The sequence below is a fragment of the Littorina saxatilis genome, linkage group LG14 (genome assembly GCF_037325665.1).
Source record: "Littorina saxatilis isolate snail1 linkage group LG14, US_GU_Lsax_2.0, whole genome shotgun sequence".
Classification (NCBI taxonomy): domain Eukaryota; kingdom Metazoa; phylum Mollusca; class Gastropoda; order Littorinimorpha; family Littorinidae; genus Littorina; species Littorina saxatilis.
The window spans coordinates 35,822,779-35,848,922 of NC_090258.1; the positions used below are offsets into that span (position 1 = coordinate 35,822,779).

The following is a 26,144-nucleotide window of genomic DNA, read 5'->3' on the forward strand; positions in this document are numbered from 1 at the left end:
AACGAGTGTTTCTTGAGTGTCCTGATTTTTGGTCCTGCATAGACAGATGAGTCAGGCACTCGTCACTCAGTCTTTGAGTACATGTAAATAGACCTTTTACAGGAAGTGTGCTTTTGACTGTTTGCTAGAACTAGTTAATGTGTGTGTGTGTGCGCTCAAGCATGAGAGAGGGGAAGCTAGAGTATTATATGCTAGTTGTAAATGACAAATTAATCAGCTATATTTACAGTCAAATTATTTTGAAAGAAGACAAATGTCATTCATGATTCACAAAATATCTTATATTTTGGAGATGCCATGCTTATTGAAGTTATTCACTGTACTACCGGTACTCGCATTCAAGTATGACTTGAAAGATGGTTTTGGTAAGTTCAGAAGTACATAAGTTAAAATTAACAAGGATCACCTGTTTTGCTTCGTCTATACACATCCAGGAGTTTCATGGTCTACAGGTTTTTGTGTGCCAGTATCAATAACAAACTGGAATGGCCAGTATGAGCATTGTGCTTTCACCAGCTCTACCTATAAGGACAGAAAGTGATCCCTTGTCCCCTTGTGAAATGACTGTTTATGCTTGAGTGATCACACAGCTAATGAGGCGTGTTAAATTCAGGAACCTCACAGAGGTATTTTGCTGCCAGCTTTAGTAAGGTTCTGCTGGGTTTATGCTACCCTGTGCTATATCCAGTCCACTTACAGTCGAACCCACTTAAAACGAACACGCTAGTTACGAATTTTGACTTATAACGTATTAGTTTTAAGTTCCCAACTGAATACCTCTTTCTTCATGCTTAAAAAAAATGCTTGAAACGAATTCTTTGTAACGAATTTATGCTTATAACGAGCACTTTTTGGATTCCCAAACATGCATAATGTCTGTAATTTACTCACGCTTGTGGCGAAATCTTTAAACTCGTCCCGAGATCGACATATCATATCATTTGCATAACGAACCCCTCTTTTAACAAACACGTTTTCATCGCCCCAGAGCCGCTTTGTCTCTAAAAGTCACAAGGCTACAAGGATCTGCGTGTGAGGCGAGATCAAAGGCAGGTCCATTGTGATAGCTGGGTGGCCTTCTTTATAGACACTGACCTTCTTCCCAGGGGTCATTGACCCAGTTTTAGCTATGAGAGGTGGTTCCCCTTTCATATGAGAGAGGAAACACTTCCTGCACCGGGTCAGTGACCGAGTTTAACCTATGGGGAGTTTAATCTATGGGGCGGTCTCTTTGATGTCTTGAGAGGAAACTTGGCCAGGGTAGTACATGCACCAGAACTGGTGGACACCATGAAATCGGAGATTGATCAGAATGTGCATGTACATGCTTTTACATGACTTTTTAAATTTTACTTCTAAAATTGTGACAGTAAAAAAATCAATCAATTCTCTTAATGCGAATTTCGGTTAAGACGAACTTATTTCCCGATCCCCAGTGATTCGTCTTAAGCGAGTTCGACTGTAGTTAGAAAAAGATGCCAGGATTGTCAGGGAAAACTTATAATAGTTACTGTGTGCTGAATGTGTATGTGAATATGAAAAGAAATAAATCCACCCCTGAAACAAACACGTCACATGCTCTCCAAACCTTACATGCATTGCATGCTGAATAGAAACTGGGTCCACAAATAGTTACATCCAGTGTGTGTGTGTGTGTGTTTGTGTGTGTGCGTGTGTGTGTGTGCGGCATGGTGTGTGTGTGTGTGTGTGTGTGTGTGTGTGTGTGTGTGTGTGTGTGTGTGTGTGTGTGTGAATGGCATCCTGAATTACAAATGGGATCAATCAACAAGTCACACATACAGGTTGTATGCATGCATGCATGCATGTGCATACCTTATTTTCTTTTTTACATTTTAGTTTTTCTTGTGGGCACAAGTGTTAGTCACCGTTTGGTCTGCAGACAGTAGTATAATCCTTACATTATACATGCATGTTACAGTCGTGCCCACACCATTGTTGGCATCACCTTCATACAGAAGTTCAAGAATGCTGCCGGAGAGGACACCACTAAGTCTGCCCTCATCAACCTGGTGGACTTGGCTGGCAGGTCAGTGTTATGTGTCTGTCTGTCTGTCTGTCTGTCTGTCTGTCTGTGTGAGTGCGAGTTAGAGAGAAAGACAATTATAGACAGAGACTTCAGTGTCAGAGAGGGATTGAGGGGTAGAGATTAATGAGTGCAAGCATAATTTTATACAATTGTATTTGATGAATGATATCTTTGGACAAACCTGTGAATTTCAAGATCTGCATAACCATCTATGTGGATGATAAAATGTTATGCCATGTCTGTTGCTAATACTGTTAAAATCAGTTAAATAGCTTGTTCTGTTTTCCGTGTACATGTAGATAGACTAAAAAATCATTGCTTAGGCAGTCACTTTCCACCTGGTGTTGATCCTGCACCTCAGACGATGAGTGAACCGCATTGAGATTACGTACCACTGCGCCACCAAATGTACACTTTATATCAGATTACACACACGACACACGACACACACACACAGACACACACAGAGATAACACCATATAGCGGCTAATTCTCAGATGGCACCATATTGTATCTTTGGTCAAAACGCGTACAGGCCTTTGGCGCTTCTTGCCTTCGACTATGTCCCATCGGAATTTGGTTGAGGGGGACAAATGTCCCATTGCCTTTTTCTCCCAGGCTAAACCCTGCTTAATTAGAATACCTCAGCTTTTGGGGCGGTTCTGTTATTCATCTTTGTCAAGTTTTTACTTTTCAATGTTTGTTATTGGATTATTGTCATGCAGCTAGACTTTCAGTCGCGCCATGTGAGACTATGTTTCTGTTTGATGATTGACAGTGAGCGTGCGGAGAGCACTGGAGCGACCGGTGATCGTCTCAAAGAGGGCGCTGCCATCAACCAGTCACTGTCATGTCTGGGAAACTGCATCTCCGCTCTGGCCGACAATTCTCAGGGAAAGAATGTCAAAGGTGAGTGCAGCTTGTGTAGAAAACGCACACATGCATGAGGTGTCCCCAAAGCTCTGATCACATTTTAGCACTTGAATTTAGGTTTGAACAGGTAGGTATTCTGTTATATGTTTCCTGTGCAAAACACAACTTCCAACACAATGGTCAGAAGTGAGGAGAAAGTGACCTTTAAAGCCAATGGATGATGAACATGTTTGGGACAATTAATACAGGAAAATGTATGAGTTTACAACTGCATTTGCCATAAAGTAGCTGCAGGGATACATGCTGCAAAAAAGTGATCTGAAAATGAGGGCACACAACAGAACTTGAGACTTCAGCCAATTGTAAGTGTAGAGTACAGTATGCCGTCTAGCTTCTAGAGCCTCGTTCTAACTTTAAAGGAAGAACTTTAGTGGTGTGGTGAAAGAAGATCTATAGATTTATGATAATATATTTTAAATGTGATTTGTCTGGGTTAATTATCATGTTTCTCTGTTTGTCTAATGATTGAATGCGTTTTCTGCATTTCTGAAGCCCCATGCTCTCCGTGCAATCAAGGGGGAGATATTAAGTTACTGTGAAATGTTGGTTTTCATTGCAGTGCCTTTCCGCGACTCCTCCCTGACCAAACTGCTGAAGAACGCCCTGGGGGGCAACAGCAAAACTATCATGGTCAGTTGATGACATTTTGCATCCTATCAGCTGATGTGCATGTATGACAATTACCACTTGAGGTCTGATCAAGTGACACTATCGCGTATGTTAGCTTGATTGAAACTCAAATTAAGGGGATTTTGGGGTGTACTATGCAAGTTTGTTGTTGCGAGAGATGTGGCATTGATGTATTAAAGTTAAGCAATGACTGATGATTGTGGCTTGACGTCAGTCAAGGGCCCCATTGGATTTGTTACATGCTGGTGAGGCTGACCCACTGACTTTATGATGAGTGGGTTAAATTGTCTGTATTGTACTTGTGTTACATGCTGGTGAGGCTGACCCACTGACTTTATGATGAGTACATGGGTTAAATTGTCTGTTCAGTACAGTACTTATGCTGGCCTTTATCCTTATTTGGCTATTATGGGTAGTACTTTCATAGATGTACTTGTAGTGCGTATGTGTTAAATGGTTCATTCTCCTCTTATGTAGCGAGCATGCTGTACAAGTGAACATCTTGTGTGCGGTTTGTTTTGTTTTAGTACTGTGTATGTGTATGATTTTCTTGTGACAGCATGTTTTTGGGTACAATGTAGTTGTAACAAAATGTTGTTTCTGTTTAGATTGCTGCTCTGAGCCCTGCAGACATCAACTATGAGGAGACTCTGTCTACACTGAGATACGGTGAGCCTTCATTTCATAACAGTAACCACAGGTGTAAAGCATCAGTGGGCCATGGGGCGAATTGCACTTTCAGACAGTGTTTAAGATTTGAACATGGTTTTTTCTTGCGTTTTTGAAAATCTTTTACGTAAAAATTGTTGCGTGTCAGTTTGCACTAAGTTTTTAGCGAAAAACCAAAGTTGAGGGTGAGGGTAAGGGAGGGGAATAAAAGGTCAGAGAAGGGAACAGTGGTTAATAAAGTAAGTGCCATTTTAGTTTTGCAGCTGAAGAAAAGTAATTTGGAAAAGAATGACATAGTTGGAGCAAACCTGAGGAAAATGCAGTGTAGAACAGCAAAGTCCCAGCAGTAGTAACTACAGGCATTCGACACAAGGTGGGCAGGGCTTATGTCTTGGATGTCACATGGTTTGGGTGAATTTGAGTACATCATTTACTACAGTTTCTACAAGGTAGGAGACTGATTCCTGCAGAGCCTCTTGACCTCTGCGGCAAACTTCGAATTCCTGCCATACACAGCTTAGCAAAGCAACACAATGGCTATGGTAGCATCAAGCATATATTAAACTATAGAACAGTAGCAGATTTATACCAATTAGACGTTGCTACTGCTGATATTCTGCAAAATGGCATGGAATTTTGAAAATCCTATGTTGCTCTGGATGGAACGGAAGTTAGAAATGACTTACTTCCCCTTAAAAGCACACCAAGACAACCAGCTCAATTTTTGGGTTGCATCCCATCATTATGAAGTTGCGGAAAGAATCAAGGCATGGGAAAGTTGGCGGTGAACAGACGTCAGATCGACTGACGAACCCTGATAACTTTTTAATGGGCGGTTCTGGTGAGGTTATGCCCCCTCTTTCTTTCGGCTGGTAACTGGCGCCACCTCACGGCAAGATCACATGAGAAAGGGAAAAAACCTTGCATTGGTCCCAAATAGCATATTGGTTTGGTAACAGTTCGTGTGTAAGTCGTGCATTTTATACGGTAAACAGACAATGGTCAGTTCTGGTGAGGTTATGCCCCTTCTTTCTTTCGGCTGGTAACTGGCACCACCTCGCGGCAAGATCACAGGAGTTGTCTGGCGTTATCACCCTAGAAGCGCTCATTGTGCTTAGTTAAAGGGTCACATGTGCAGGTAGCATGCGCATCTTTTCTGTCATGCACCACAGCATTTCCGTTCCGTCTAGAACGACAGAGTTTTACCTTGTTATTGTAGTGGTCTTGAGAGCGTGTCAGGCCCCGCCCACTTTAACCCCCCCCGCGCGTGACGTGTGCCTGTGGTAGTAACAGTAACAGTGTGTGCAGAATGTGATGCATGCTTGCAGTTGACTGTTAAGTAATAGGAAAGTTAATGATGATGAATAACATATTAATGGATGCATCAAGAAAACAGTTTTGTCTTAGGAAATTAAGCTAGTTCCAGCAGTAGTTGCAGTCACAAAGTGCAGAATGTGACACGTGCTTGCAGCTGACCGTGCGAAGCAGATCAAGACGAAGGCGACGGTGAACGAGGACCCCACAGACAAACTGATCCGTGAGCTGCAGGAAGAAAACGAGAAGCTGAAGGCCATGCTGTCCGGCGACACCAAGATGGTGGTCATGAAGGACGATGACGAGGACCTCAGCGACGCAGGTGTGTCTTGTCACTCATCTACCTGTGTATTCTCATTTTCATTTTTATGACCACATGGTCCCATTACTGGGAAATTTGGTTCACTTTCCCCCAGTTGAAAGCTAAGCAGCAATAAGAGTTGCCCAACGAAGGTGTGTGCAATTTTAGGAATAATCTGCCACCTGCACTTATTTATGGCAGGATAACAGAGGCCTTTTAAATGCCACAATGGTGACACGGGGGTTTGACATAGCAGACCTGTTTACTCATACAATTTTGCCGTATTTTGTATGCCAAAGTTCCTAGAATACGATAAATATGCTGGTTGATAAGAAAGTACAACGATTACAAAATATAATACTTTTTTATTTATTTATTGCATCTTTAAATTGAATGCGGGTTGTGTACGCGATTGGCCATGGATAAAATAAACTAAATAAAGAAAATACACTGAATATTTTGAAAATACACTAATTCTCTGTGGAAAATACACCAATTGTTCTAATTAGGTAAACAGGTCTCACATAGATACCATCTCTGAGTGTGCACATAAGACTTGTGTCTGTCCCGACCCAGATTGGAACCCATGACCTGAGGATCACAGGTCCAGTGCTCTGAGCTGAACTGAGCTACCGGTCTGTAGGCGTAGACAGGATTGGATACCATGACCTGAGGATCACATGTCCAGTGCTCTGAGCTGAACTGAGCTACCGGTCTGTAGGCGTAGACAGGATTGGATACCATGACCTGAGGATCACAGGTCCAGTGCTCTGAGCTGAACTGAGCTACCGGTCTGTAGGCGTAGACAGGATTGGATACCATGACCTGAGGATCACAGGTCCAGTGCTCTGAGCTGAACTGAGCTACCCGTCTGTAGGCGTAGACAGGATTGGATACCATGACCTGAGGATCACAGGTCCAGTGCTCTGAGCTGAACTGAGCTACCGGTCTGTAGGCGTAGACAGGATTGGATACCATGACCTGAGGATCACAGGTCCAGTGCTCTGAGCTGAACTGAGCTACCGGTCTGTAGGCGTAGACAGGATTGGATACCATGACCTGAGGATCACAGGTCCAGTGCTCTGAGCTGAACTGAGCTACCGGTCTGTAGGCGTAGACAGGATTGGATACCATGACCTGAGGATCACAGGTCCAGTGCTCTGAGCTGAACTGAGCTACCCGTCTGTAGGCGTAGACAGGATTGGATACCATGACCTGAGGATCACAGGTCCAGTGCTCTGAGCTGAACTGAGCTACCGGTCTGTAGGCGTAGACAGGATTGGATACCATGACCTGAGGATCACAGGTCCAGTGCTCTGAGCTGAACTGAGCTACCGGTCTGTAGGCGTAGACAGGATTGGATACCATGACCTGAGGATCACAGGTCCAGTGCTCTGAGCTGAACTGAGCTACCCGTCTGTAGGCGTAGACAGGATTGGATACCATGACCTGAGGATCACAGGTCCAGTGCTCTGAGCTGAACTGAGCTACCGGTCTGTAGGCGTAGACAGGATTGGATACCATGACCTGAGGATCACAGGTCCAGTGCTCTGAGCTGAACTGAGCTACCGGTCTGTAGGCGTAGACAGGATTGGATACCATGACCTGAGGATCACAGGTCCAGTGCTCTGAGCTGAACTGAGCTACCGGTCTGTAGGCGTAGACAGGATTGGATACCATGACCTGAGGATCACAGGTCCAGTGCTCTGAGCTGAACTGAGCTACGAGTCTGTAGGCGTAGACAGGATTGGATACCATGACCTGAGGATCACAGGTCCAGTGCTCTGAGCTGAACTGAGCTACCGGTCTGTAGGCGTAGACAGGATTGGATACCATGACCTAAGGATCACAGGTCCAGTGCTCTGAGCTGAACTGAGCTACCCGTCTGTAGGCGTAGACAGGATTGGATACCATGACCTGAGAATCACAGGTCCAGTGCTCTGAGCTGAACTGAGCTACCGGTCTGTAGGCGTAGACAGGATTGGATACCATGACCTGAGGATCACAGGTCCAGTGCTCTGAGCTGAACTGAGCTACCGGTCTGTAGGCGTAGACAGGATTGGATACCATGACCTGAGGATCACAGGTCCAGTGCTCTGAGCTGAACTGAGCTACCGGTCTGTAGGCGTAGACAGGATTGGATACCATGACCTGAGGATCACAGGTCCAGTGCTCTGAGCTGAACTGAGCTACCGGTCTGTAGGCGTAGACAGGATTGGATACCATGACCTGAGGATCACAGGTCCAGTGCTCTGAGCTGAACTGAGCTACCGGTCTAGTCTGTAGGCGTAGACAGGATTGGATACCATGACCTGAGGATCACAGGTCCAGTGCTCTGAGCTGAACTGAGCTACGAGTCTGTAGGCGTAGACAGGATTGGATACCATGACCTGAGGATCACAGGTCCAGTGCTCTGAGCTGAACTGAGCTACCGGTCTGTAGGCGTAGACAGGATTGGATACCATTCTCATGACTGATTTGCTTGACATACTTACAGATACTGCATGTGCAGAGAAACCACAACACAATACACACAGGAACTATTAGACACAGTGTAAAGAACTGACTATATGGAAATTTAATCCAGACAAGCCTCTAAACCAATTAGGGCCATTAACCAGGTGGTATGCTAAAGCCAATTGTGCAGAAATGTCATTGACACTTCTTTTATACAGTCCAGTTGCAGAGACTCGACAACCTTTGGTACAGAGTAGTTACACGACCAGTCGCAGTTTGCTTTAGATACTTTGAGACTTTATTTTCTCACTGCTTTGAAGTGTTAACAGGGGGTTCCACTGTACGTTGTGTGGTGTGTGTCAGAGCTGGCCAGTACAAGTCACTGTATTGAAGTCTTTAAGGGAGGTTCCACTGTACGTTGCGTGGTTTTTGTCAGAGCTGGCCAAGCTGAAGGAGGAGATGGAGGAGGAGTACAAGTCGCGCCTGGAGAACAACCAGAAGGAGATGGACGAAATGGCCAAGAGCTTTGAGGAGAAACTCAAGGAGGCTGGGCTTACTGGAGTGAGTTTTGTCACACACACACACGTACACCTTTTTTACACACACACATTTTTTTCTCATTCATTGTTTGTCCCTACACGTTATTATTTTGAAACTTGCTCTGTTTTCTGGCGCATTTTTTTCCACAAATATTTTTCTTTGGTAAGAGTGTTTTTGAGGGTTAATTTTTGTTGGGGGGGGGCAAACAAAAAATCTTAAATTCAATTGTACAGATATCCTTTTCAAGGAACAAGGTAAATTATTATTTTTTGCCATGCATGGTTTGTAAATGTGGTGAGTTTACTGTAAGATAAACAAGTCATGTAGCTGAAATTTAGCGTTAAAGAAACAAAGACAGGTGGTTATTGGTCACTTGACTGTGGCAGGGTAACACTGGGGCAGCGGAGATGGCAGAGAAGAGGAAGACGGTGCCACACATCTACAACCTCAACATGGACCCTCAGCTGACCGGGCACATTGTCCATTTCATCGACGCCGCAGAAATCACCATCGGCAACGGCCGTGAGCAGAGCACTGAGCTTGTCCTCAAGGGTCCTGGGTAAGCTCTAGTTCATCCGTTCATTTCTTCATGCGTTAATACGTTATAACATTCTGTCTTTCTCTATCATTCCTTCCTTCCTTGCTTCCTTCATTCATTCATTCATTCATTCGTTCATTAATTAATTCATACATTCATTCATGCCTTCCTTCCCTCCTTGCTTCCCTCCTTCCTTCCCTTATTCCTTGCTTCCCCTCTCTACTTACCTTCCTCTCTCCCTTCAGATGGTTGGTTCGTGTTTTGATCTTTTGTTATTTTTAGTCAACAAAGCAGTACAAAACATGTGTGGCCTGTATTTAAGAATAGAGCTGACTTCTTCAATCTCATTTGATTTTAGCAGTTAATAACAGTATACTGAAATCATTTATGTGAGTATTTTTGATGCTTAGCCTATATTTGTGTGTACTGTACTTGCACAAAATGCATACATTTTATAAAGTTGAACCCGCCTCCACAATAACGTCTTAAAAAATGCTTAAATATACAGAGGTTATGAACAGAAAGATAGAGAAAACAGGGTCTTAACACTATTGTGACTAGCACTGCCACGGCGTTTACGTCCTGCCTGCCCAAGCTTGCCACCAAGAAACTTCCCAAAAATCAGTAACTGTAAAGAAATCTGTCTAGCAAGCTTGAATTAAGTCCAATCACCATCAAATTTTGTGTACTAATTCAAAAATGGATGCCCAGTTCAGTCGTGCTATTTATAAGTTTGTCACGCGATTTGTTTTAGCAAAGGGGGGGTGAAAGGGGGATAATTTGTGTTTTTTAACGTTTTTTTGTGTGTGTTTTATTTTCTACTGCTTTTTTTAAAAGTTATTTTTTAACAGAAAGTATTATAAATAATGTTATAACCAAACAAGGTGTAAAACCTATGAATTAGCTGAAATATTGTTAACATTGTACACAGAAATAAGGAGACAGTACAAAGAAAAAAACAAGCAAATCACGCATTCACTCACAGCATCCTGACTCAAATGAAACAAAACTGTAGATCTAACACTCACCAAATGATGTCTAGGTAATCCATATTGAATATAAGTCACATTTTCACAACAAAGTACCAACTGTACACCTATGAACAATTCCAAAAGGATTTGAAGGCTCCAGCCATCCATTGTTATCAGTGCTGCCACGCCCCCATACCTCCTGCACGATTCCGAGATACATGTTCGTCTAGCAGTATCACCGCCAACCACGTGTAGTTTGCCGACTCGTACTAGCAACAACGGGACTGTTTCTTCCTCACTTTCACTGCTTGTATCGCTTTCGTGAGGCGAAAACGATACGTCCGAATCATGCTCTACGGGATCCTCTAGGTCCAACATCCGGAGAATCTCCTCCCGAGACAAGGCTTGCCTTTGATTCATTTTTTTTCCTCAAAAACGCACACAAATCAGGCGGATTTGCAAATGGCAGAAGGGGACGCCAAGTGTATCAAGGGAAACAACTCAATTTATTTGCAAGCTTCAAAAACCGGGAAGCAATCACGAGTCGTGTACCCTCTATGGCTGGTACTGAAAAATGCGCTTCCCGTCCATGGGCGTGTCAGCGCTGGTACTGATTTATCAGTGTCCCGTCGCGAAAGTGTTAAGATGGAGGGAATCCTAGATTGGGTGTCTTAAAAGGGAGGTTCTAGTCGGTAGTCACTTGCTGGGCAATTTAAAAGGGAGGTTCCTCTGTACTGACTCGCTGTGTGTTGACTGTGTGACAGCATTGCGGGACTCCACTGTACTGACTCGCTGTGTGTTGACTGTGACAGCATTGCAGGACTCCACTGTACTGACTCGCTGTGTGTTGACTGTGTGACAGCATTGCAGGACTCCACTGTACTGACTCGCTGTGTGTTGACTGTGACAGCATTGCAGGACTCCACTGTACTGACTCGCTGTGTGTTGACTGTGTGACAACATTGCGGAACTCCACTGTACTGACTCGCTGTGTATTGACTGTGACAGCATTGCGGGACTCCACTGTACTGACTCGCTGTGTGTTGACTGTGTGACAGCATTGCGGGACTCCACTGTACTGACTCGCTGTGTGTTGACTGTGTGACAGCATTGCGGGACTCCACTGTACTGACTCACTGTGTGATGACTGTGTGACAGCATTGCAGGACTCCACTGTACTGACTCGCTGTGTGTTGACTGTGTGACAGTATTGCAGGACTCCACTGTACTGACTCGCTGTGTGTTGACTGTGTGACAGAATTGCGGGACTCCACTGTACTGACTCGCTGTGTGTTGACTGTGACAGAATTGCAGGACTCCACTGTACTGACTCGCTGTGTGTTGACTGTGTGACAGCATTGCGGGACACCACTGTACTGACTCGCTGTGTGTTGACTGTGACAGCATTGCAGGACTCCACTGTACTGACTCGCTGTGTGTTGACTGTGTGACAGCATTGCGGGACTCCACTGTACTGACTCGCTGTGTGTTGACTGTGTGACAGCATTGCGGGACTCCACTGTACTGACTCGCTGTGTGTTGACTGTGACAGCATTGCGGGACTCCACTGTACTGACTCGCTGTGTGTTGACTGTGTGACAGCATTGCGGGACTCCACTGTACTGACTCGCTGTGTGTTGACTGTGTGACAGCATTGCGGGACTCCACTGTACTGACTCACTGTGTGTTGACTGTGTGACAGCATTGCGGGACTCCACTGTACTGACTCGCTGTGTGTTGACTGTGACAGCATTGCAGGACTCCACTGTACTGACTCGCTGTGTGTTGACTGTGACAGCATTGCAGGACTCCACTGTACTGACTCGCTGTGTGTTGACTGTGTAACAGCATTGCAGGACTCCACTGTACTGACTCGCTGTGTGTTGACTGTGACAGCATTGCGGGACTCCACTGTACTGACTCGCTGTGTGTTGACTGTGACAGCATTGCAGGACTCCACTGTACTGACTCGCTGTGTGTTGACTGTGACAGCATTGCAGGACTCCACTGTACTGACTCGCTGTGTGTTGACTGTGTGACAGCATTGCGGGACTCCACTGTACTGACTCGCTGTGTGTTGACTGTGTAACAGCATTGCAGGACTCCACTGTACTGACTCGCTGTGTGTTGACTGTGACAGCATTGCAGGACTCCACTGTACTGACTCGCTGTGTGTTGACTGTGTAACAGCATTGCGGGACTCCACTGTACTGACTCGCTGTGTGTTGACTGTGACAGCATTGCAGGACTCCACTGTACTGACTCGCTGTGTGTTGACTGTGTGACAGCATTGCAGGACTCCACTGTACTGACTCGCTGTGTGTTGACTGTGTGACAGCATTGCAGGACTCCACTGTACTGACTCGCTGTGTGTTGACTGTGTGACAGCATTGCGGGACTCCACTGTACTGACTCGCTGTGTGTTGACTGTGTGACAGCATTGCGGGACTCCACTGTACTGACTCGCTGTGTGTTGACTGTGACAGCATTGCAGGACTCCACTGTACTGACTCGCTGTGTGTTGACTGTGACAGCATTGCAGGACTCCACTGTACTGACTCACTGTGTGTTGACTGTGTGACAGCATTGCGGGACTCCACTGTACTGACTCGCTGTGTGTTGACTGTGTGACAGCATTGCGGGACTCCACTGTACTGACTCGCTGTGTGTTGACTGTGACAGCATTGCAGGACTCCACTGTACTGACTCGCTGTGTGTTGACTGTGTGACAGCATTGCGGGACTCCACTGTACTGACTCACTGTGTGATGACTGTGTGACAACATTGCGGGACCCCAGTGTACTGACTCGCTGTGTGTTGACTGTGTGACAGCATTGCAGGACTCCACTGTACTGACTCGCTGTGTGTTGACTGTGTGACAACATTGCGGGACTCCACTGTACTGACTCGCTGTGTGTTGACTGTGTGACAGCATTGCAGGACTCCACTGTACTGACTCGCTGTGTGTTGACTGTGTGACATAATTGCAGGACTCCACTGTACTGACTCGCTGTGTGTTGACTGTGTGACAGCATTGCAGGACTCCACTGTACTGACTCGCTGTGTGTTGACTGTGTGACAGCATTGCGGGACTCCACTGTACTGACTCGCTGTGTGTTGACTGTGTGACAGCATTGCGGGACTCCACTGTACTGACTCGCTGTGTGTTGACTGTGTGACAACATTGCGGAACTCCACTGTACTGACTCGCTGTGTATTGACTGTGACAGCATTGCGGGACTCCACTGTACTGACTCGCTGTGTGTTGACTGTGTAACAGCATTGCGGGACTCCACGCAGAGCTGCGGAAAGACGATGGCGACAAGTACTCCCTGGAGCCGCTGGACAAGAACGCCCGCACCATGCTCAACGGCAAGGCTGTGGTGGAGAAGGTCCCCATCAAGCACAACGACAGGTCAGTACGCAGGGAAAGACTTGGTGTCAGAACTTTCTGTGAGTTTTACAGACTGGAGGTGCTGAACCAGGAGAAATACGGTCAGCCTATCAGTCCCATTGGACTCATTGGACCGTAAGCTGCCCCCAAAAACCTCCCAACCCCCAAAATTCGATTAGGTGACCTGCCCCATCCTATTTTGTCCGCAGACACTTACACTTATTTCCACCACTCTGAAGATGAAAATTAAGATTCACTGCAAGTTTGTTCAGCTTAATGCAAAAGAGATACCCTATCATATTACCCTTTTTTTCTTTTTAAAGCAAAATTTGTTTGATTTGCCTAACATCTGTGGAGAAGGTGCCTGGGAACATTTTCTTTTCAAAATATTTCTTTTAACATTTTATGCACATGTTTAAAAAGAATGGGATTTAAATTCAACATTTCACATGTTAAAAAAAAAGTACAAGCAAAGACATATCACGTATTGCAAGAGCAACAAGTCTAAATACACAACATCCACATAAAATAGCAAACATTTAAAAGTGTAGTGTAGTGTTTGGGTTGTGTTACATCATCTAGCTGCTGCCTACAATGGTTAAGTTGAAGTGTGAAAATCATTTACATGTCACTTCCTGTCTTCCTTCTGAACTGTGTATTGATTTTTGGTGTCCTGTCAGGATTGCTGTGTGTACTGCAATATCTTATGTTGTGTAGCATGATTTATGAACAGCTTTCAGGTAGGTGTATGTTTATGGGCTGTTTGCTGTTCGTAATACTAATAGTATCCAGGTTGATGATGCTGAAACAGCAATGTTTTGAATTCCTTTGTCAAACTGTTTCATTTAGATGCCTGTGTTTTTGGGTTGCCTAGCACTGTCTTGCATTATTGTGTGACAATGTGTACTCTGTCACCAAAGTTATTATTAAGTCGCTCCAGCAAAGCAAAACGTTGGGGTGTTTTCATGAGCAGGCGGGCTAGCTAAGACAGCGAGCGTAAACAGCCTGTCAGTCAGCCCGCTGCGGGCGGTGGGTTCCCTAGTTCAGTTTGGAGATCATATGGTTTTTGATTGGTTGACTGTTTGAATGAGTGTGCGCGCGCGCGAAAGGCAGAATGATAGCGTGGGCTTGATTAGTACCCGGTGTGATGTCGAAGTGTTAGGACGTGTCAGTGAGCGTATCTTGGATTGTGATGTTCCAGTTGTAGTTGAACGATGTTTGTGTTTCTGTTATAATCAAGGCAAGGAGTGTAGTTTGGGCCATTATAACCGTATTTTGGCGAAGGATTGATTCGAGGATTGTTGAAGGGACTGTGTGTGTGTGAGAAACGTTTTAGAGTTGGTTGTACATCAGCGAAGTAACTTTCGACCGGGATCGTGTTTCAAGTTCCGACGAGTTGTGTGCGACTGTATATTGAGGAAAGAACTACAACTGCTTCTGGTATATATTAAAATAAAAGTCACGTTACTACAACCCCTGACTTGGCGTCTCTATGTGAATGCTTCCTGACCTAGCACCCCGCACCCATCCTTCTCCGCCTCCCACCCCTCACAATTGTTTAATCAGTAAAAACGAAGAAGAAAGGAAAAGAAAAAAAATTATGCACTAAGCACAAATCAAAGTATGTGGATTGAAACTAATGATCTTGTCTTTCGTGGGAACAGAAGCTTAGAGGGATTCGTTTTGTGATTCATTTAAAGCTATTGTTGTTTTGCTGTATGCGTGTGCAGGCATAACTAATTAAAGTGCACCGAATACATGACACTTGTGAAGTGTTGTTTGAATAGAGGATAAACAAATGCTTCCTTCTTCAGTTTAAGACATAACAACTCAATGGAATTAGGACTCTGCATGGAGCGCTTTAATTTTTTTTAAAGTACATGTATTCCAATGGTAGCTAGTATATAAAGCTGTGTGAGATCACGATGCATGAAAAGCAGAGTGTAAATGACTGTTCATGATGTTTGCTGCTTTTGGTGGTTTGTCATTCAGAAGCTGACATATTTGCTGTATAGTATAGTCACACAAGATTCACAATAAAAAGTGTTCAATGTGATGGACATTCTTGTATTCTGTTGTTGATAATATATTTTTTTCTCATTTTTACCCTGTTCTTTCTTTCTTTTTCATTTTCTATAGACGATTAAATAAAGTAAAAGTGCTCATGTTCAATGTGTCTCCTCGATGACATAATTTTTAAGTTGATACAAGTATCTGACTGAAAACAATTTGAATAAACAACATACAGAAACAGGATAAGGAAATGCCAACCCCCCTGCAGTTATAGAATATCTTGCATTGTATTTCATGTCAGTTCACCCTGCCAGCAGAAGAAACCAGGACACGTATTAACTGTTGTGTGTGTGTTATGCAGTATTGTGTTTGGCACCACCCAGTACTTTGTGTTCTGCAACCCTGCAGCAGAAGAAAGGACACGTATTAACTGTTGTGTGTGTGTTATGCAGGATCGTGTTTGGCACCACTCAGTACTTTGTGTTCTGCAACCCTGCTGAGAGGGACGCCGCCGAGGAGCCTCTACCTGACGCCACGTTTGAAATGGCTCAAGAAGAGATCGCCAAGCGCTCTGGCTTTGATGTCAACATGGAAAATAAGACAAGAGGTGAGATATAGAGCTTTGCATGACTTTTATCTATAGATTATCTTGCATGGTTGCTGAAAGAGCAACTCCACTCAATGAACGACTAAGAAATCTTACAGATAACCTGAGGAAGATGAGAGATCAAAACCTGTAGGTTTGGTTCCCCCAAAGATGGCCATGCCAAACTATAGTTGAAGCTGTTTTCATCTCTCATTTTGGCTTAATTATTTGTCTGATGTGCATGATGTTCCGGCCTTCACTTTGAAGATGAACAGGCTGGGGTACTTTTGAATGATTTGTATGGCATATTATTTAACGTTCCATCACCTAACTTGTCTTGTGTATTGATTTTGTATTTTGGAAGGTGTTATGCTACCTATGTTTAAAACTTAGCTCTTCTTTCTTTCTTCTTGTTGTATGTCTAACCTTGGAATTAGAAATATTTCTGATCTTCATCAAAAGTACAAGACCCTTACAACAAGAAAACCACGTTGTGTGTGCAGACGAGAGGTTGCTGCAGGAAGACATCATGGAGCTGATGCCGGCGGTGGAGCAAGCAAACTCCATCTCTGAGGACCTGGACAAGAAAATGAAGTTTGACATCATGATTGTCTCCCCTGAGGCCAGGGGCGAACTCAAGGGGCGCACAGTGGTAAGGGTTGATGGCAAATCTGTCGTCTTTGTCTGTTGCTCTTCGGGGAAATCTGTCATCTTTGTCTGTTGCTCTTGGGGGAAATCTGTCGTCTTTGTCTGTTGCTCTTCGGGGAAATCTGTCGTCTTTGTCTGTTGCTCTTCCTGTCTGTCTTTCTGTCTGTTGCTGTTTCTTTATTTCCTTGTATTTCTTTCCTTGTTTGTCTCCGTCTTTCTTTCTTTCTTTCTCACTTTTTCTTTCTTTCCTTCATTCGTGCTTTCTTTCTTCTCTCTCTCTCTCTCTTTCTCTTTCTTTCATACTTACTATATTTACTGTTGAAATATTGAGATAGAGAATGAAGTGTAAATAAGGATGAAATGGTGTGGCGCAGGTGATGATCCGAGTGACCAACCTGGAGACGAAGCACGAGTGGATCTGGTCGCGCGAGAAGTTCCTCAACCGCAAGTTTGTCATGCAGGAGATGTACGACAACTTCCAGGAGGGGGAGGAATGGGACGTGCCGCCCGTAAGTTACGCTGGACTGTTCTGTTTCTGTTGCTGTGTTCTGTCTGAATGGTGCTTTCTTTGATTATTTGGAATGAGTGCTCGTGGCCAGGATATGCACCAGTGTCTAAGAACACACGAGCAAGAGGCAGATAGTGATGATGTAATTAACAGGGTGCTTAAAAACACTCTAGTCACTCTGGAACCTAAGGCAGTCAAGTGGTTGGGTTTTGGGTAAATTAATATCCCTTCGATGGTTAGCAAGAGCATGACAGCAAAACACAGCAGTCTGACCCTGTCACAGCCAGCTCTCTAAAATACACAGGTGTGTCACAGCCACTGAGCTGCTCAAGTGATACTACTCCTGGCCTACAGAGCTGCTGTGACAAGGGGAACAACCTGCCACACATGCATGGGGATGAAAGAGTGGTGGTTGTCTGTGTGCAGGAGAAGGATCCCTTTGTGGACGACTACGAGGCCGAGTTCCACATCGGTAGCGTGAAGGTGTGGCTCAAGTCGCTGGCCTACATGATCGAGTTGAGGGAACAGCTGGAGATCACCAACTTCAGCGGTCAGGCTGTCGGCCTCCTCAACGTAAGTAACAAGGATCAAAGTCCTGTCTTCGTGTCAATGCTTCTTATTCTCTCAGGTGCCAGGAGACTGGTTTGCATAACTCTCACTGGCAGTTGTTGGGAATTCTTTGTTGGGTCTGCTCAGTGTATGGGTTGTGTGAAATCTTACCTCATATGATCTTGCTTGATTGGATAGAAGAAATCTGAGCACTAGTGGAACGGCCTTAAAGGTTTTGAAGAAGGGACTTACAAGTGTGTGTGTGTGGGTGTAAAGAGGTTTGGGGGTATGCTGAAGTTAGATTCATTTTGTAGAATATGAAGAATACTGTGTGTGAGGAATAGAGAAAGAGAAAGAGAGAGATAGAGTGTTAGCACATTTATATCTATGTGAGTGGGTGTATGTTTGTTTTGTGTACACGCATATGTGACTGTTGTTCTATTTGTAATGTTACCGTTTGAATGCACAGATGTAACAATCTGTAACAATTGTATTGAAAAGGTTAGAAACGCATATTTTACATCGCTTGTTTGTTGATATTACTGATATTAGTAATAATAATATTAATAATGAACACTTATTAATGGCTTAATTAATTGTTGTGCAGATTGACATCATTCCCTGTGACGAGAAGGGCAAGGAGTACACGGACGCTGACGACATGTTTGTGGAAGACCCCGAACAGCTGAGAGGAAAGAAAGTCTTCTTGCTAGTCAAGATTACCAGCGCCAGAGGCCTACCCAATACATTCACTGTAAGTGTAGAGCGACCATGTTTTGCATCAGCATAGGTCCGTCAAACAATGTCAGTGTAAGGCCTAGATTTCCTCACAAATTGTCTCCTGATATGATTTACAAAGCAAAAGACCTGGCCAAAAGATTTCTGTGTAAACCGAAGTTCCATTCTTTTTCTTCTACTGCATTCAAAGGCTGTAACTCCTACCTGCTCTTCAGAGCTTGAGTGGGCTTTTATGTGAATGACTGTTTTTTCCCCTGCCAGATGATGACCCCTACTTGCCTTCGATTAAACAATCTGCCTGTACTTGTTAATAAACAGTTCTATAGCTAAAATCATCAAAAATCTATTTAATATGTCGGGGGCCCGGTAGCTCAGTTGGTAGAGCACTGGACTTGTGATTGGAAGGTCGCAGGTTCGAATTCGGGCCGGGACGGACACGGGTCAACTTTATGTGCAGACCCAGAGACGGAAGCCATGTCCCACCCCCGTGTCATCACAATGGCACGTAAAAGACCTTGGTCATTCTGCCATAAGTGCAGGTGGCTGAATACACCTAAACACGCAGACACCTGGGTAGCGCGACTCCGTTGCTGCTAGCTTTCCACTGGGAGGAAGCGACCCGAATTTCCCAGCGATGGGACAATAAAGTAATGAAAATGAAAAATGAAGAAATGAAATGAAAAATATAATGTAATTTATCATCATACAATGCAGTGAAAGTTTTAACAGCGAATGTAGTTTTCAGAGGTTTGTATGCCAGGTATCATGCTTGTAAAAGAGGTAGAACGTGAGTGGAATAGGCTGGGGTGACTTTTGTGATCAGTCAGAAACCTTGATAGATGATGGTTGCTGTTTCAGGATGTTTACGCCAAGTTCCTGGTGTACTTGGACAGTGAGTATTCCAAGACCAAGCCGCTGCCGAATACCAGTAACCCTGACTGGAACTTCAAGAAAGTCTGCCCGCTGGGACAAGTGGATGATGCTGTAAGCCAACATTAAATTACATATTCTTACTCCAAATCACATAAAAGCATTGACGCAGTCTGAGATGCTAAGGTCTGAAAAGGCTACCCGTCTTAAACAATTTTAAAGGGAAGCAACCCCACCACAAAAAGTGTAAATGACCACAGACCCGGGGAGTTACCTCCCATTGGTGTGTACTACGTCACTACCGCTCCTCAACACGTGGTCAAGATCATACAACTTTTTCAGCTCTGAGGAGAAGGTTGTTGATTTTTGGCTCTCTCGTGGCTGTACGTGTTGTTTGGTGTTTGTTTGACACCCACCGGCCACTTACCCGTCTTACTTGCCTTCTGCTTCGTTAGTTGGTGAGCTCTTTCCTTTTTGGTCATTATTTTGACAAGAATGTTGCTGTAGTTGCTGACTTTTCGTCCGTTTTTGGACTTGTACATTTTTCAGTAACTTATTGTTTGGCCGCCATTTTTGTGGGTCAGCATGGCTGACAGTGATAAAACATGGCTAGGCTTATGTCATGGATCTTCTTCTTCTGCGTTCGTGGGCTGAAACTCCCACGTACACTACGTGTTTTTTGCACGAGTGGAACTTTACGTGTATGATCGTTTTTACCCCGCCATTTAGGCAGCCATACGCCGCTTTCGGGAGAAGCATGCTGGGTATTTTCGTGTTTCTATAACCCACCGAACTCTGACATGGATTACAGGATCTTTTTCGTGCGCACTTGGTCTTGTGTTTGCATGTACACACGGGGGTGTTCGGACAGTGAGGAGAGTCTGCACACAAAGTTGACAGAAATAAATCTCTCGCCGAACGTGGGGACGAACTCACGCTGACAGCGGCCAACTGGATACAAATCCAGCGCGCTACCGACTGAGCTATATCCCCGCCCCAGGACCATTGGTAATTGTTGTTGTTTCGGAGTAAGCATGTAATACCGTTATGTCCGTTACTTATTCTACCCCAAATGAACATGTGTTTTGGCGGCAGTTAAGCATGTCTTTGACTTCTTTTTCTTCTTGCTTTCCCTCTCTTAGGCATCAGAGCATGGCGCTCTGGTGTCTATAGCTTAGCTCTTTATTTCCAGAGTTCCGCAGTTTGGGAGAGAAGAATTGCAGCGTCCCACGCCGCCTGCCGGTGGTGTTTTCCCCCCCTTCTTTGGGCGACTTCAATCGATCTGACGGATGCATATTTTCACATTCTTAAGCATCAGTCCGATCTTAACACAGCGAACCCACCACATGGTCCATTCCTTAACGTGGTGTGGTGGTTTGCGTGTCTCGGTGACCCTAAGAGCTATGCCAGCGGGAGTGTAAACTCCTGGCAGGGCTTCCCAAGCTGGACAGGTCGAAAGGTAGAGGCCAGACTAATATGGACCAACCTTGTGCTCACAGGGCAGGTCCTTGGGCCATGAGCTAAGGGTGAGGTAACCCTGACAGAAACCTCGAGTGCTGAAGACGTATGTGTTGGGCCGCACGGCGCACTCCAACAAACCACAACACTACGCATCAACTGCCATTATGACACTTGGAGACAGAATTGACAGTAATGGTGCTCGCCCTGTGAGGATCCACCAGGCAGGTGCAGCGCCGGGCTCCGCGCCTCAAAGGAGTCCACCCTCAGCTACTGGAGGTCCCTTCATCTCGTCTTGTGGAGCCAGGGGACGAGAAAGGAAAGCGACTGGCCGGAAAAACAGCAGAGCCAAGGACAACCCCACTATTAACATCATGCATTGGAATGCAGAGGGGGTATCCAATAAGAAGGAAGAATTAGAGCACTTCCTCTATGAAAACAGCATCAACATCTGCTGCATTCAGGAAACACACCTGCAAGAAGGGAAGCCCTTTAAGATCAGAGGGTACCAGGTGTTCAGGAGTGACCGACAAGGGAGGAAGAAAGGAGGAGTGATGACTCTGGTCAGGAACAACATAAATGCCAGTGAAACCAACAGATACATGGAAGAAGCAGAGTACATAGAAGTCAAGATAACGACCAATGACAGCAAGATGAACATCGTCAACTACTACTGCCCCAACGACAAGATGCTGTCGCTTGACACAATCCAAGTCCCTGACAGCGGCTTTCTCATCGCTGGAGACTTTAACAGCCAGTCCCAGAGTTGGGGGTATAAAACACTAGACAGGCGAGGAGAAGATATTGAATCTTGGCAGGACGACAACCACCTGATCCTTGTCAACGACCCCACAGATCCGTCTACCTTCTACTCGCGCCGCTGGCACTCAACAACAACACCAGACCTGGCATTGTGCACGGATGACATCCACAAAACCATCTCAAGAAAAGTGGATGAACAGCTGGGTGGAAGCGACCATCGCCCAGTTCTCCTTACCATCAGTAGAGACTCAGCATCTGAGCATCCACAACACCCGAGGTGGAACTACAAAAAGGCAAAGTGGGGACTGTTCAACGTACGAACAAATGAGCTGACCAGAGCCATAGAAACAGAGGGGAGAAACATCAACAACGTGATAAAGGAGTTCAATGCTAGCATAATCCAGGCAGCCAAGGACAGCATCCCACGTGGAGTGAGGAAGGACTACATCCCATACTGGTCCGATGAGCTGCAGAAGACGCACGATGCACTCACAAGAATGAGAGAAGAGGCAGAGACGAACCCTAGCCAGGAGAACAACATCAAACTCCAAGAAAGCAAAGCAAAACATCTGAAGACAAAGCTAGAGTGCAAGAGAAGAGGCTGGAGAGAAAAGACGGCAGGGCTGAATATGGAAAAAGACACAACAAAGCTCTGGAAACTTACAAGAGCACTGAATGAAGAGGGCAACAAGGGACAGAAGATCACCCTGGAGGAGGAAGGAAGAACACTCACTGGAAAAGCCGCTGCCAATGCTTTCGCCCAAGCATATCGGGGAGAAAGCGACACCACCATACCCCTGCCTCTACAAAAGGAAGTCAGAACAGAAATTAGAGAAAGAACAGAAAGAAACGTGCAGGATGCCATGCAACAAGACATCACCATGGCCGAGCTGAAGAATGCCATCAAGAAGCTCAAAAAGAAGAAGTCTCCAGGTCCAGACAACATTACGAATGAGATGTTGCAACACATAGGCAACTCGGCCCTCCAGAAACTACTGGGCATCTTCAACCTCAGCTGGAGACAGGGACAGGTACCTCAGTGCTGGAAGGAAGCCAGGATGATCCCAGTTTTAAAGAAAGGGAAAAACAAGACCAAAACCCTGAGCTACCGACCCATCAGCCTGACAAGCTGCGTATGCAAAACCATGGAGCGCATTGTCAACCAGCGCCTGCAGCTGTACCTGGAATCAGAAAGCATCATCGTCCCAGAACAAGCCGGCTTCCGACAGCACAGAAGTACGGAGGACCAGACAACACACCTTAGCCAGGTCATAGAGGATGCTTACCAGGCCCAGAAGGTCACCCTGGCCACCTTCATTGATCTGCAGAAGGCCTTCGACAAGGTCTGGAAAGATGGACTCCTTGTGAAGCTCCTACGTTCCGGCGTCAAAGGCAACATGTACCAGTGGACCAAGTCGTACCTGCACAACCGAAAGGCCAGAGTGCTGGTGGACGGTCACTGTGGCCGAAAGGTGCTACTACGCCAAGGAGTTCCACAGGGAGGAGTACTCTCCCCCACGCTATTCATACTCTTCATTAACGACCTGGTACCAGAGTTGCCCAAAGGAGTCCAAGCGGCACTGTATGCTGATGACCTTGTTCTCTGGTGCTCGGAAGAGTATGCAACCACAGCAACCTACAGGATGCAACTTGCCCTAGGAAAGGTTGCAGCGTGGGCGGAAGACTGGTGTGTGACCATCAACAGGGAGAAGACCACTGCCACTCTCTTCACACTTTCTGCCAAAGCGACACCTGGCAAACTGACCTTGGGGGACACACCCCTGAAATTTGAAGACCAGCAAACATACCTGGGGGTCACCTATGACAAGCGCATGACCTGGAAACAACACATCATGAATGCAGAGGGAAAGGCCAGGAGAAAACTAAACATCATGCGGAAGCTGGCAGGATCACACTGGGGTGCAAACGAGAAGATCCTGAAAACAGTCTACCAGGGGACTGTACGACCGCACCTCGAGTACGGATCAAGCTCTTGGGCAACAGCAGCCAAGACACACCAGCAGGCCCTAGACAAAGTACAGAACCAAGCGCTGAGAATCATCACGGGCGCAATGAAATCAACACCCATACAGAAGATGGAACAGGTGACTGGCATTCCTCCACTGAGCAAAAGGCGAGACTGCAAAACAATGGTACAAGCCACCAAGTACCAGTGCACTCATGACCATCCAATGAGTGACAGACTCAAGAAGATGTCCTTAGGCAGGCTGAAAAGATCGAGCTTCGCTCTGGAGGCAAGGGCTTTGCAGAAGAAACATCAGACAGAGATGCCAGAGCTAGTGGAGCCACCATCTTTCTCCCTTGACGCCCCTCCCTGGGAAGACAGACAAGGAAACCTGGACATACAGACCAGTGTCCCCTACCTCACAACAAAGGACGAGCAGAGCAATGCGACGAAAAAAGCCCTGACTCTTGCCATGCTTGAAGAAAGGTACCCCCAAGAAGCATGGATACGGGTGTATACTGATGGGTCAGCCACAGAGGCCGTCAAAAATGGAGGAGCAGGGGTGTATGTCCAGTACCCCAGTGGAGAGAGGCAAGCAGAGGCTATACCAACAGGCCTCCACTGTACAAACTACAGAGCTGAGGTACAAGCACTGATCCATGCAGCATACACCATCAACGACAGAGTCAACCATGACAACCAGGTGGTCTTCCTGACTGACGCTCTGTCAGTACTACAAGCAATGACCAGTAGCAAACTGCCTCAGCTGGAACACGCTCTACACAACATCAAGAGCCTGAGGACAGTACTGCAATGGATCCCCTCCCACTGTGGTGTACAAGGAAACGAAGAGGCGGACAGGATGGCAAAGCTGGGTGCAGAAGATGAGCAAAAGAACAACCCTGTGAGCCTGACAGAGATGAAGACCATCATTAAGTCTCTGCACAGGACGCCCCAGCCACAGGACAGCTACCACCTGCTATCCAGACCACAGCAGGTGGTCATCTTCCGCCTGAGAACGGGACACAACAGACTTAACCAGCATCTCCACGGGAAGCTGCATGTTGTGCCCTCCCCCATGTGTTCTTGTGGAGAAGCAGAGCAGGACACGGCCCACATCCTACGAGACTGCAGGAACCACCAGGTGCTGAGAGAGGAAATCTGGCCATTGCCGGAGTCCCTGCACAACAAGCTGTACGGGCCAGTGGCTGCGCTGCAGAGGACCACTAATTATATCTCAAGATCTGGACTCCAAGTGTGATCGGCGATCGAAAAGAAGAAGACACAGCGAACAAGGTCCATCAGCTCGAGCACCCGCCGAGGTCTCTTCTGTTCGGATCTAGGGCCGGCCTTCGGGCATTCTGGCTTCCGGCCTCACAGTCGTTTCAGCCACGGGCTGCTTCTTCTGTCGCACTTCCGGTTTTAACCGGAGAGGTTGTTCCTCTCACCGACGGTCAAGTAGGTACATCAGGGATTTTGGAACAACGGCTGACCTAAGGGCATCTAGGCTTTTAGCCTCAGCCTGTGCAACAGCCATTCCACCTGTCGGCGGTGGTGGTTGCTTTCTCTGTTCTTGTTGCTTAGGGGGAAGAATTTACCCGATGCTCCCCAGCATGTCGTAAGAGGCGACTAACGGATTCTGTTTCTCCTTTTACCCTTGTTAAGTGTTTCTTGTATAGAATATAGTCAATTTTTGTAAAGATTTTAGTCAAGCAGTATGTAAGAAATGTTAAGTCCTTTGTACTGGAAACTTGCATTCTCCCAGTAAGGTAATATATTGTACTACGTTGCAAGCCCCTGGAGCAAATTTTTGATTAGTGCTTTTGTGAACAAGAAACAATTGACAAGTGGCTCTATCCCATCTCCCCCCTTTCCCTGTCGCGATATTACCTTCGTGGTTGAAAACGACGTTAAACACCAAATAAAGAAAAGGATTTCGACAATTCTTTCCTTATTTCTCTTCCTATGCAGGAGATGAGGCAGGACGATTTCCGTTTGGGTGGGGTTTCTGTCTTCACGTTACCCCGTTCACCCTTTTTGCCACAAGCAACTGGACTATGGTCCTTATTTGTCTTTCGCCGAGTCGGACTCTGTCTTTCTCTAGCGAGCGGACGCGTTCTGGTGTTTCGTCCAAACTTAAGGTGCGCTTGAGTTGGCCTCGGAGGTAACATACAGATTTTCCTGAGGGGGCATTGTCTTTGGCAATGTATGTTTGAGGAGTCAAACCTCTCTCAGGTTTGGCTAGTCCTCTC

The 26,144-nt window shown here is 45.8% G+C and overlaps 1 protein-coding gene across 3 annotated transcripts in view; it reads left to right on the forward strand.

Moving 5' to 3' along the window:
• Positions 1–26,144, forward strand: part of LOC138947660 (kinesin-like protein KIF28P) — a 49,858-nt gene that overhangs the window by 11,260 nt on the left and 12,454 nt on the right. For all 3 annotated transcript variants that reach the window (XM_070319187.1, XM_070319186.1, XM_070319188.1), the window contains exons 5-18: positions 1,940–2,047; positions 2,826–2,956; positions 3,540–3,610; positions 4,219–4,279; positions 5,751–5,915; positions 8,788–8,912; positions 9,278–9,450; positions 13,681–13,815; positions 16,260–16,414; positions 16,897–17,045; positions 17,416–17,550; positions 17,976–18,122; positions 18,706–18,852; positions 19,695–19,820. In XM_070319187.1, the coding sequence (XP_070175288.1) occupies positions 1,940–2,047; positions 2,826–2,956; positions 3,540–3,610; positions 4,219–4,279; positions 5,751–5,915; positions 8,788–8,912; positions 9,278–9,450; positions 13,681–13,815; positions 16,260–16,414; positions 16,897–17,045; positions 17,416–17,550; positions 17,976–18,122; positions 18,706–18,852; positions 19,695–19,820 (1,828 nt within the window). The remainder of the gene's footprint in view (positions 1–1,939; positions 2,048–2,825; positions 2,957–3,539; positions 3,611–4,218; positions 4,280–5,750; positions 5,916–8,787; positions 8,913–9,277; positions 9,451–13,680; positions 13,816–16,259; positions 16,415–16,896; positions 17,046–17,415; positions 17,551–17,975; positions 18,123–18,705; positions 18,853–19,694; positions 19,821–26,144) is intronic.